General features: G+C 35.3%; 1 protein-coding gene across 5 annotated transcripts in view; it reads left to right on the forward strand.

The window, feature by feature from the left end:
• Nucleotides 1-13,149, forward strand: part of Cda5 (Chitin deacetylase-like 5) — a 115,292-nt gene that overhangs the window by 37,786 nt on the left and 64,357 nt on the right. For 3 of the 5 annotated variants that reach the window (XM_089099300.1, XM_089099298.1, XM_089099299.1), the window contains 2 exons: nucleotides 5,821-5,861; nucleotides 10,247-10,453. In XM_089099300.1, the coding sequence (XP_088955426.1) occupies nucleotides 5,821-5,861; nucleotides 10,247-10,453 (248 nt within the window). The remainder of the gene's footprint in view (nucleotides 1-5,820; nucleotides 5,862-10,246; nucleotides 10,454-13,149) is intronic. The other 2 variants (XM_089099301.1, XM_089099302.1) reach the window with 1 other exon arrangement.

The following is a 13,149-nucleotide window of genomic DNA, read 5'->3' on the forward strand; positions in this document are numbered from 1 at the left end:
GTAAAATACTATAGATTCGTATAGAACCGATATTTGAATCCCATACCACTATCCCATGTTCTGTGAAAATGAGACACTGCTTCCTGAGAATATGTCTTACCTATGTGTTTCCTCCTTCTTCTCTACTTTCCTTCTTCTTTCCCCCTTCTTGTTCCGTGAGAAGTAAACATTGCTAAGTGGTTGTGTACTGTTTCCTCCTTCTTCTTGGGTTTTCTTCTTCTTACTCTCTTATGTTCTATGAGAATGTAACATTGCTCAATGAGTTTTTTTTTTAATTGATTTATTAGTTTAGTATGTTTCTAGGAATGATTGGGTAGGTAATCGCTACGCGTTATCAACATTAAAATTTTCCCCTTAGCGTAGCGATTTATATTTGTAATTGTTAATATTTTTGTTTATTATGCTGAATAAAGTAAAAGTAAAAAAAGTGCTTATCTTACTTATCTGTTTCCCCCTTCTTCTCAGAAAACTAGAACCAACCGCAAAATAATGAAGACTTGTATAGAACTGATTTGAATCCCATACTATTATTCCGTGTTCCATGAAAAAGGGACCTCACTTGGTGAATATGTATCTTATTTCTATAATCATCTCAGAGGTATGAGTTATATCTAACTTGGTTATCTAAATATCAACTAGTCATTAGGACTTCACCTCTCCCCATGATTGGATTTCTCCTTATTAGTACCGTTTCAACTGTCCCCTCTACAACCCCATATATTTCCTAAAATATCTCCCGTGTATTGTTTTCTGTTAGTGAGGGTAACAAATAGAGTTAAATGAATTCATACGTAACAGCTTGGAAAGGCTGCATCGCAAGGTGTTCACTGCATGGACTTGAAAATGCAACACTTTTCTCCTCTGTTCTTTCCTGGACACTGAGTCTTACGGGGCAGAGGGCTTAGAAGCTGATTTTTTTTTAGAACTTGGCTTATTATTACTTATCAATGTTTTATTATTTTTATGTTTAGGAGATAAAGCTTATCTAAATGTTATCAATCCTCTGCATCTGCTGGAACTAAAAATTATTCTGCAGATCGTTGATAAAGAAAACTGAAATTGATCTTCTGTGTTTAGTCGTCTTGTTTGTAACCCTTTGTTTTATTAAACTATTGAGATAAGACGTAGATGGGCACAGCAAGATATGAACGCAATTGAGATTTAGGGCACTTTTCCGGTTGTTTATTTTTCGCAGTTACAGTAAAACTTGAGTGGATGCAAGAACATACTGCCTAAAACCGTCTACATCGCACTTACTGTTTGACAGATCTAGCAGTAGCTTAAAGGTAGATAAAGCAAAATGTAATTGTCATAGCAGTATTGGGACAAAAAACAGCGTAAATACTATAGGAGTGGAGAATGGCTTTAGATCCTGTAGCCATTGCTCAAAAGCTGTGGATAAGCAGCAGAAACAAGGGAAGTGAAAACACTGCTTACTTTGAAATTCCACATTGGCCAAATGCCAAGTTTCACAATTGGGTCTGTGCAATGTAAAGGCATGGACACTATAGAACGGAAACGAAAATATGCTTGACGTTTCCTAAATAAACTGCTTTTAGGCATAGAGCTTAGTGAGGAGGTAACAAACCATACTCTTAATAAGCAAAGTTGTTTAAATCCAAAAACTATATGCACCATGAAAGATTGAATTACGTACCTTCAACATATCCTGATGATGTTTTAACACCATATCTCTAGATTCGTTTTACTAAATTACCTACAGGATGGTGTTGGGAAAAGGCTAAATCCTCGAGATGAGGCTGACAAGGAGATCACAAAACTAACTTCGATTATTTAGGAAAGTAAACCAAAGTAGAAACTCTAAATGGGGTAAGAATGAGGAAGATTTTTACCAGTGTGTTGATGTGCAACGAATTTTAGCTGTCATAGAAGGAGTATATTTTCGTGACGTCTTCCTGCTGGTTATGATATAATCAACAAAGTTAGGAAAACAACCTGAAAGGAGGAAAAAGGGAGGATTTTCCTGTTATTTTGGAAATTGGAGGGATAAGCCTCCTCAATGGTCGCTTACTTGACCACCAAGTCCAAATGTGGTAGAAATTATTTAACGCTTCACTTAATCTCCGAGCATATCTTATATTTACCTACTATATATGCGTGTTTGTGGTTGGAGGCACGGGGTGACTGTTCATCAATATTTGGGAGATGTCGTTGGACAAAAACTCAAGTCGCTTACTTGACAACCACATCCAAACTTGCTAAAAATCATTTTAGCGCTTCACTTAATCTATTTCTTCGTTACGGCTTTTTCAGGCGTAGTCGGTCGAATGAAAATAGCTTTTCATGCGTCGTATTCAAATTTTTGCTGAAGAAAAAGTCACATGAAATGCACCTTATTTGCCTTTTAAGCCTCAAAGATTGAAGACTGGAGCTGCCAGAAAAAGTAAGAAAGCCCGCGCGACTTCGCCATAAAAAGGCATAACGAAGACATGGTTTTAATTTCCGAGCTTATCTTAAACATACCTGTGTTGGGGCCCTCCAAAATACTAAATTTTTCAAAATTTCTGTTTACTTCCTGTTTATAATTATCAAATAAAGTTAGTTTTTTATAACCTTTGCACATACCTGATTCTCATAACGTTAAAAATTTGTGAATTAGACTTTTATTCAAAACTGGCAAGCCAAGCATCAGTAATTAAACTAATTTTTCATACATCAGAGACGGTTTTAGTTTCAGAAAAGAAATAGAGGGTGTTGTATTATGTGGTACATCTATAACTTGCAAAAAGTAAGTAAGTATTTGCTACCGCATTTTCATTGTTCCCAAATTCTTAAATTACTCTATTACTACTACTACTAACAACTCACCGCAGCACCAAGCCGTCTGAGGCCAACACAGCTACTCACACTCCTCCTCCACCCCAACCGATTTAAAGTCTCCCTTTTCACACCTGCCCACGAAGTTCCCATTTCCTTTAAATCTTTCTTTATGGCGTCCTCCCACCCCAGACGGGGACGACCTGTTTTCCGTTTAGCCCTAGATGGGTGGCCAAAAAGCACAATCTTTGGCAATCTGTTATCATTCATCCGCACAACATGCCCTAACCACCTCAACCTTTCTTTCATTATAGACCTAGAAAGCGGTATTGAACCACATTTTTCGTATAGCCTATTGTTTGAAATACGGTCAGTCAGCCGGGTACCCAGAACAATCCTTAAGCAATTTCTCTGGAAAACATCTAGCAAATCTTCATCCGCTTTTCGGAGCGCCCATGCTTCAGAGCCATATTTGACCACTGTCATCACTGTAGCTTCTAATATTCTAATATTGGTTTGCAGACTTATCTTCCTATTCTTCTCAACTTTTTTTAACAGTGAAAAAATATGCTCAGTCTTGGCTATTATACATTTATCATCTTTAATGCTTACACCATCTGTTCTATTAATACTACCAAGGTAAGTAAAACTGCTCACTCAATCAATGTTTTTATTACCCAAAGTCAACTTTTTATCTTCACTTATTCCTAGCCTCAGTGACTTAGTCTTCTTAACATTAGTTTTCAAACCTATTCTAGCACCCTGAACTCGCAAAACCACTAAAACTTCATTCAGTTTGCTCTCACTTTCGTCTAGGATGCTTAAATCATCAGCATAATCTAAGTCCAGGAGACTTTTTCCTCCCCAATTGATTCCGTGGTCTCCCATTGCCTTCCCTGTGCTCCTTAAAACAAAGCCCATCAAAATAATCCATATAAAGGGGTATAGAACATAACCCTGCTTAACTCCTGATTTAATACAAAACCAGCTGCTAACCTCATTTCCTACCTTAACTGCAGCAGTGTTATTCTCGTACATAGCACTAATCACTTTAATGTATTTGTCTGGTAAACCATACAAGGATAAAACCTTTACTAAAGGTCCTCTATCAACAAAATCAAACGCTTGCTCACAATCTATAAAAATGAGGACCAAATGCATTTGACAGCTTAGGCACTTCTCAATTATTAGCCTAAGATTGAAAGTTTGGTCGACACATCCTCAACCTTTTCTAAAGTCCCACTGTTCTTCCCTTAAAACTTTCTCTAAAGCATCTCTCAGTCTAAAAAGTATCATATTACAAAGCAATTTACTACCTAAAGAGACCAGACTAATTCTTCGATAGTTAAAAAACTCACTCTTATCACATTTATTATACATTTGTTTAACTAGAGTTTTCCTAAAATCGTTAGGTACTTCCCCTTTTTCAAAAATCATATTTATAATCTTCAGTAACTGATTTCTAATCTCAGAGCCATATTTAACAAACTCATTTACCACCCTATCAGCACCTGGAGCCTTATTATTCTTTAATCCTTTTAGTACTGTTGCTAATTCCTCCTCACAAAACAAATCTTCCTTCACATCCAAGGTATCACAAACTTTTTCATTAGTACTCTATTATATGAGCTTTTATTATATAACTGTGAGTAAGGAGCGACCCGGCTCAATAGTAACCGGAATTCTAAATAAAGGAATTTTGATAGCAATAGATATATCAAAAGATTCAGATTTTTATGCTAATTTCAAATATATAAGTTTCATTAAGTTTAGTCTTGCCCATCAAAGATTATTAGCCTGAGAAAATTTGCCTGATTTTTGAAAAAGGGGGAAATACCCCGTGAAAGTCATAGAATCTTAATGAAAATCATACCATAAGATTCAGCGTATCAGAGAACCGTATTGTAGAGGTTTCAAGCTTCTATCTGGAAAAATGTAGAATTTGTATTTTTTGCCAGAAGAAAGATGACGGATGCGTCTTTATTTGTTTTTTTGTTTGTTTTTTTCCCAGGGGTGTTCGTATCGACCCAGTTGTACTATAATATCATGAGAGTGTTCATTCGAACGTAAGTTAAAACTTTCAGTGCCCTTTTTAAGTGACCAGAAAGATAGGAGGGCAATTAGGCCCCCTCCCCACCCCTTTTCCCCCAAAAAACATCTGAAAAATAGTTGAAAGACCCAATAACTATGCTTTTGGACATAACATGACCCCCCCCCCACAGCCCCGGATAAAAGGTCTTTAAGTTATAAAAATTGTCCATTGTTTACGCTTAGTATTTGTTATTGGGAAGCATGCATACATTTCAGGGTGGGAAGATGAATTTTCGGTTGTTTTTTTTTTCACGGGGGAACTTTCCATGGAGAGGGAGGTTTCTGGGGGGTGGACTTGTCAGAGGAAATTATACACAGGGGGAATTTTCCTGAATTACTATACAAAATTAGTTTTATATCTCTTGCTTTCTCTTTTCCTTCTTAACTTTACATGTGGAGTGGTTAAGGGTAATTGTCCCTAGTAAATTTTCACTGGGATTGAATTATTAAAAGGATATATCCGTGGGAAGGGTATTTCTCCGTGGAGGTGGGGCCAGATTTCCGGGGACTATTTAAAAAACGATGAAAAATTAAATAAAAAGAATAAGTTTTGTCAATTGAATGTAAGGAGAAATATTAAAAGCTAAAATGAACAGAAGTGTTTACGTTTAGGAGGGGGATTGCCTCCTTCCCAACCCCTCGTTCTTTACGCTAAAGTATGAACTGTTCCCTAATTATTAAATAATGACTCCTGAAACACTAAACACTAGGGTCGTTCGGTTGGAACAGATAAGAAGCATTTTTCAAAAGCACTAAAAAACTTTAGCGTAAAGAGCGAGTTGTTGAGGAGGAGGCAAACCCCTTCATATACTTAATAATTTTTGTTCGTTTTAAGTTTTAATGTTGCTCCTTACTTTCAGTTGAAAAAAATTGTTTTTTTTAATTCAATTTAGTATAGAATAAGTTTCACAAGACACCAGAATTCAACATTGTATATTTTTTTTGTTATAGGTCAGTAATGCATTCGAAGCTAAGACAAACGAAGATTTGAGGTAAGTATTACATTTTATAAACATCTATGTATATACCTTGCAAAATGTATGTTTATGTGCATGTATATATGACTAAATATTCTGTCCATGATCTGATATTACTTATTTTTTCTTATATTGCAAAATATTGTTTTTTTTATATATTGGTGGTCTTCCAGGGGGGAGGGGGGGGGGTATAGTTCAATGTGGTTCTTTTCTGAATAGCTATGTATATTAACTACCTTTTCAATGCTCCCTTTATTTGGATCTTTCTTCCACTAGGTCAATTTTATAAATATTAGGTTATGTGAAAGATAGGCTACACAATCATTTCCAGGCTAATGGGCAATCATATATCCGTCTTTTAAGCACTTATACTCAAAGATTAACTATATATAGGCTATTTATAAAGAAAAGCGGTTTTTTCAACCCCCTAAATATGTAAAACCCCTCCTAAACTTAGAATACGCAGGTTATTTGAGCGTCCTTGTCAAGAAAACGTTTTAGCGAAATGAATGACTGTTGACGGTTTTGAGAGCTCATAGACGAGTGTTGGAAAATTAGGTACTTATGCATTATGCGGTACCCACCGCTATATGTTGTATAAGGAAACAAGACAAACGGGTATTTGCTAGATAAATGGTTCGCAAAACGTGATTTGTTATTGCGTTTACAATATTTAAACTGTTGTTTTTTGGGTTTCAGGGGGGGAAGGTACTTAGGTTAGGTTTATTTCCTTAGCATTAGCCAAACTTGACTTCCTTCGTGGGTACCGTATAATGCACAAGTACCGACAATTAATCTGAAGAGGACACGTTGCTTCGATTATAAATAGATAGGTGCGAAGATGTGATATTTGGTTGAATAGCAATGGTGTAGAGTGCCTTTTTTGTACTCTGAAAAGGTTTGGAAAAAAATGAAACAGAAGGTTGGAATTAGGTTATGTGACTAATATATAGTGTATCCTTAAGTCCCTTTTCGTCCTTGTGCAGATGCATAACTTAAGATGTGAAGAAATAAAACTATCCTGAAGTACTATTGAGGGGTTGTTGAAAATCAAAACATTTCCTACTACAAAGCGATACAATTTTAAAGAAGATAGGGACGGGGATAATAAGGGGATAACTCTAAACTGCGTTACCCTTTTATCGTTGTTTAGACAGGACTTTCCTGTTTTAGTTTCAGATTTTGTTTCAAGGTTTGGTTTTTATATTATCCCTTGGACTTTTATCTTTACTTTTTTATTATTCAGCACTGAAGACGGTCAAGCGGAGGTCTCGACCGAAATATTTGCATAGTTCTCTTCGATTCTTCACTGGTTGTTATTATCCTCGTTTCTATCTTCTGTACGATTTTTTTGTTTTGTCATGATTATCCAGTGTGGTCTCAGGTATTCTGTCTTTATTTCCTACTATGGGCTTCGTATATTTGAAGGGCTGTGGAAGAAAGAAAATACTTGGAAGATTAAAAGAAAAGTTGACATATCGTTGATAAATAAGTAAAAGTTCTAATAGGGATCAAATCCTTATAATAGACAGTGATTTTCCCAAACAGTGATAAAATTTCACAAAAATACTAGATATTTCGGTCACATATGCAGTGACCGTCATCAGTAGTAAAATTAAACTAAAACAATTAAAAACAATAATATACGAAATAAAACTACATATTGTATAATAATATAATTCTTTTCAAAGAAGAAGCGGTAGCTAGTCTCTTTGACCTTCTTGGAACCAGTTCATTAGGGTTGAATGAACTAACTCTTGGACAGAGGTTAACTACATTGGGTGAAGTGAACGTTACTCTATCATATTTTAATAAATTATCGTAGATAGAGTTCAAACCATATTCACCTGTGTCACGATTTAAAGCTATATTCTTTAATAAAATATCTTGTATTATTGTGAAATTTTATCACTGTTTGTGAAAATCACTGTCTATTAATAGGATTTGATCCCTATTTGAACTTCTATTTATTTATCGTCATGGAAAGTCAGTGAGGTCTCAGAAATTATCTAGATAATTATCAGAAATTATCGTTGATGTTGATTACCTAAGAGATAAGTTTGATACAATTAGAACCAGGGCCATCAAGAGAAGAGGACCAGGACGAAACCCCCCGAATTTGAAACTGAACTGAAGGGCTAGGTTTAAAGTGAAACAAATTAAAAAAAAATACTTTAAAAGCTACGAACCCACTGTGCTTTTGGAAGTGGTGACTCTCTAACAAAAGCTACAATAAAAGGAAGAAAAAAAGGTAGATTTGTATCATCCACTCGATTTACAGCAAGTCTCACTGGGTATTGTACTGGGTATTATAATCATTTTGTAGCATCTCAGCTAATCGCTATTAAAAACTTAATTAATAAATGCGTTAGAACGTTATACAGGGCAAAGGACAAGTTACATTGCTACGTTTATAGGATGCTCCGCTACTTCGGTCGCTGCTACACCACTTCATGTTTACAATGGAGAAACTTGAACTTGGCTTATTTACAATAAACATAACATATAGTATTTATTTCTTTTTTCAGTAGCGACCAGAAAAACGCAATGTAATACCTGTTTAAAAAACTTTAATTCCGCTTAATAAGCTCTTCTAAATCCCCGCTGGGGCCAATAGCTACTTTGAAAAAAATTACTGTTAAATGTATGCAGTCGTTTCTGTCCAGATGTTATTTTAACAACAGTAATTTCAATCTTTTTAATTTTGCAGAATCCTTACAGTAAATTACACTTCTCTAGAAACCTGCACAATGTGCGACTCCACCATATCTCTTTCAAATGGTTTCACTTGATTCCTAGTAGGTCCTTCTTCCTTGGAGAGTTTTAGGGGCATCTCGTGGGACCTGGGTTTCTGTTGATCCCTGAATGAGAAAAAGGAGGGCCAGGAATGCAAAATGCACTGAGAACAAAAAAAAATATTTCGAAAATACGTTTTCTGCGTGAGACATAGGCAGAACTTCCTCCCCGGTAGAGTTAGAAAAGGGACTGAGAATGTGCTTTTTCATATATATATATATATATACCCAGTGGAGTCGTTCCAGCATTTTATTGGAGGGTGGAGAGGGGTCCATATCTGGATAGTCAAGGGACATGGGTTATATAATAGTTTTTTCTCCATTTTTTTGCCCCTTGCCCTCTCCCCACGGAACGACGCCCCTGTATACTTATCCTTTTCTTGGGGAATCCTCCGATACCCCCATCATCCTAATACTCCGGCTAGTAATTTAAAATTTGACCCAATCTCTCAAAATTCTCCATATAAAAACGACGTCACTCTATAAGTCTAGGAAAACCTCTCTAGGAATCTAGAAGTCTCTAATAATATTTGGCGGAACCCTAGGGCTTCGAGTGGCCTATGAGAAAGATTAAAGCCTGAATTATTCGTCCTTTCATTGTTAACTTTTATGGCAGTGCTGAGAATATAGGAAGCTTAAAATTTTAATATTATGAGATATTGGAATGGTATGGAATGACCAACAAACTACTTATTGACTATTCTTTGGTTTCCTACAATCAGATTGTTTGTAAACCCTGAATAAGCCGGATAAATTTGGAAAAATATAAAAATGCATCATTCCAATCAAAAACGAATTTTCCACTAACTTATTAATTCAGAAATGCCAAACAAAATACTTTAAAAGGATTAAATTTATGTTTATGTATTATTTATTCTTCCTGTTCCTTTAAAATTTCTCAGAACTGTGTAGATCCTTTCAATCGTTTATTAGTGATTCAAACATTGATTGTAATTAAGTAAGGACTATTATTTGCAGAATTATGAATTTGGTAGCCTACCAAAGGCTAGGGGGTATCTCTTATTTGGTACCAATGATAAGGGGTGAATCTTTGATAGATTATCGTAGCAAGTTTTTAAAAATCATTGCACAATTAAAAGCTAAACATGTTTACGTGAAATACCGAAACGTGACGTATAAGAAAATGGAATGACATCAATGAGGGGGGATGGCATGTGCCTCCTTACATTCCCCCCCTTGGATTTTAGAAATAACTTTTTCGGTGGTAACCTCATCGGGAATGCCTTTTTTTGGTATTCTCATTGAAGAAGTTGAAAAACACCAATTCCCCCCTCGAGACTTTGAAAAATACATTATGTCTCTCCCGTATCTATGTTTATGCAAATTATCACCAGTGACCGTACCTTCATTTGCCTTTTCAGGCAAATTCGTCTATGTTATTCAACAAATGAATAACCAATCAGAGTGCATCTAAAAATAATGAATTTGGCATAACCCCATTAACAAGGGCAATTACTGCTCTTCCGTACACAGAGCACCTCGGCTAAAAATGCAAATGAAGAAAAACCTAACCAATTTAGACTATTTTTACATATATGTTTGTATTATTGAAATGTTTGCTTATTGGCTTTATTGATACAACAGGTTCAGGCAAGGGCGACGTTATCAGCCACAGTACTACCCAACTGAAGAGCAATCAATCAGACTGGTAAATGAGACCTTTTATGAGGATTATAATGACTACTATGACGATACTTATGACGGACAAACTTTTACGTACGGAGAAGAACAGCCAAAGAATGAAAACGTACCGTTAAGTAGACGACTACCCATTACTACCTTCCAAAATAGGTATTAAACCCCTTCCATTACTGACGAAATAAATGAATGACATTATACTGCCGATCGTCTTTATTATTACTTTCCGTATATGTGACATTCGACAGTTTAGTTTTGTGTAAATAAGACTTTCAAAGCCTTTATTAACTTAATGATTAATTACTTAAGAACTTTGTTCATATCAAAACTGTTTCTAGATTTGATATTAAAATATTTTCGTTACTTGTTCACTTTTTCATTATTTGCTTTTGTATTTATTCTGCCTATACTCCACGATAAATATGTTTTAAATGTCAATAATCAAATAGCCTTACCTTAAATTTGTCCAATAATCATTTATCAAAAGAAAACCTATACGCATCTTTTTTTTTGTTGAATCCAAACACCTTAAATTACCAAGAGCATCAAAATAAAAACGCCCCTCCCCCACCGGGGCCATACTAGATTTATTCATACATGAAATCGTGATTCTCCAAAAATTTCCTTTTGGTGCTTCAAAATCATGGAGTTTCAATTGCAGCACTAAATTTTTGTCAGTGTTGTCACGTTGAACCGTAAAATTTAATAAGCATAACTATTTAGTTGACTTTGACAGCGCTTTTCGCCATTAAATATTCAAACATTAACAACTCTCCACTTAACCAATCTAAATAATCAGATTTCTTCACTGTTCTTGTCACTTTAACCCTCAGCAGTTAGCAAATTAGCCAGTTGCTGTGCAACTTTCCACTTAATCAATCTAAATAATCAGATTTGATTTTCACTGTCCTTAACACTTCAAAAGCCTCATTAGTTAACAAGTTGTTTTGCAACTTTCCACTCAACTAATCTAAACAATCAAATTCATGTTCACTGTCCTTAGTGCTTTAAGCCTCAGCAATTAGCAAATTAGCAAGTTGCTGTGCAACTTCCAGTTAATCAATCGAAATAATCAGATTTCATGTTCACTGTCCTTAGTACTTTAAACCTCGGCAGTTAGCAAATTAGCAAGCTGCTGTGCAACTTTCCACTTAATCTAAACAATAAGATTTCATTTTCACTGTCCTTAGTACTTTAAACCTCAGCAGTTAGCAAATTAGCAAGTTGCTGTGCAACTTTCCACTTAATCAATCTAAATAATCAGATTTCATGTTCACTGTCCTTAGTACCTTAAATCTCAGCAGTTAGCAAATTAGCAAGTTGCTGTGCAACTTTCCACTTAACCAGTCTTAATAACCATATTTCATGTTCACTGTCCTTAGTACTTTAAACCTCAGCAGTTAGCAAATTAGCAAGTTGATGTGCAACTTTCCACTTAATCAATCTAAGTAATCAGATTTCATTCTCACTGTCCTTAACACTTTAAGCCTCAGCAGTTAACAAGTTGATGTGCAACTTTCCACTCAACTAATCTAAGCAATCAAATTCATGTTCACTTTCCTTAGTATTTTAAGCCTCAGCTGTTAGCAAATTAGAAATTTGCTTTGCAACTTTCCATTTAATCAATCTATATAATCAGATTTCATGTTTACTGTCCTTAACACTTTAAGCTTCAGCAGTTAGCAATTTTGCAAGTTGCTGTGCAACTTTCCACTCAACCAATCTAAATAATCATATTTAATTTTTGCTGTCCTTGGTACTTTAAGGCCTATTCACAGTGAGATTTTTACTAATATCGAGATTTAGTTAGCGCCAATTTGAGCCAGTCAGATTTTTTCATAGAATTTTCTGATTGGCTGAAGAATCCTCTAAAACCTCTGATTGGCTCAAATTAATGCTAGTAAAAACTCGGTATCAGTAAAATCTCATTGTGAAGGAGCCTTTAGTGCGACAGAGGTAAAGGCATCTCCATGTGTTATCCATGAAATATCAAACTGTTCTTCGTTTATTAATGTAATTTTACCGTCACTGGAATCTAGTTAAGAAGATCTCTATGACCGAACCCACTTAGCATCATTTCCAAGTCTGAAGTCCTCGTCCCATAATAGAATGTGCACCTTGCTTAGAGTAAAACTGTTGTTTTGAGTGTGTTTAGGGGGGCAGGTGGGAAGAGTGACTCCCTTAGAATTTTTGCTTCTTTCCTCTTGGATCTGAAATAAAATCGTATTTTAAATAAAAAATTGAAAAAAAAACAACAACGAGATTACCCCCCTAGATTTTGACAAAAATACATTTTGCCCCCCCCCCTAATTTTCATGAATTGACCCCATTGTGTTTTAAATACATGAAATAATGGCAATATACTAGGGTTGTCACCAGTCAAGTCCTAAAGTGCTACAATTGCCCAAATTATGCGTACTACACTGCAATTTTCGGCGCTACAGTAAAAAAAAACTGACTGTAATAGTTATAAAATAGCACTTTCGTGCTACTGGTGGCAACTCTGAGCACGTGCTACACATAATGAAATAGTGCTAAAATAGCACTTTCGTGCTACAGTTGGCAACCCTGCAAAACACAATTTCAAAACCCTGTCTAAAGAATCCTACTGCCTACAAAACTGAGCACTTTTTCTTTCTTTAATTTAATGCTTCGAAATAGACAGTATTTTCGTTAATTTTTTGTTTTATTTATGCATATTTATCTGCCAATTGTTATCCGGACCGAGATATAAATTGGAGACAAATAACGGCAAAATCATTAAATGATTGTAGAATCATAGTAAAATCGGAAAGTATTTATCTAACGATCATATTATATTCTAAATTCCCCATGACCATTGTAACAAT

Source organism: Artemia sp. Qi Xiang Cuo, chromosome 13 (assembly GCF_049724085.1).
Source record: "Artemia sp. Qi Xiang Cuo chromosome 13, ASM4972408v1, whole genome shotgun sequence".
Lineage (NCBI taxonomy): Eukaryota > Metazoa > Arthropoda > Branchiopoda > Anostraca > Artemiidae > Artemia > Artemia sp. Qi Xiang Cuo.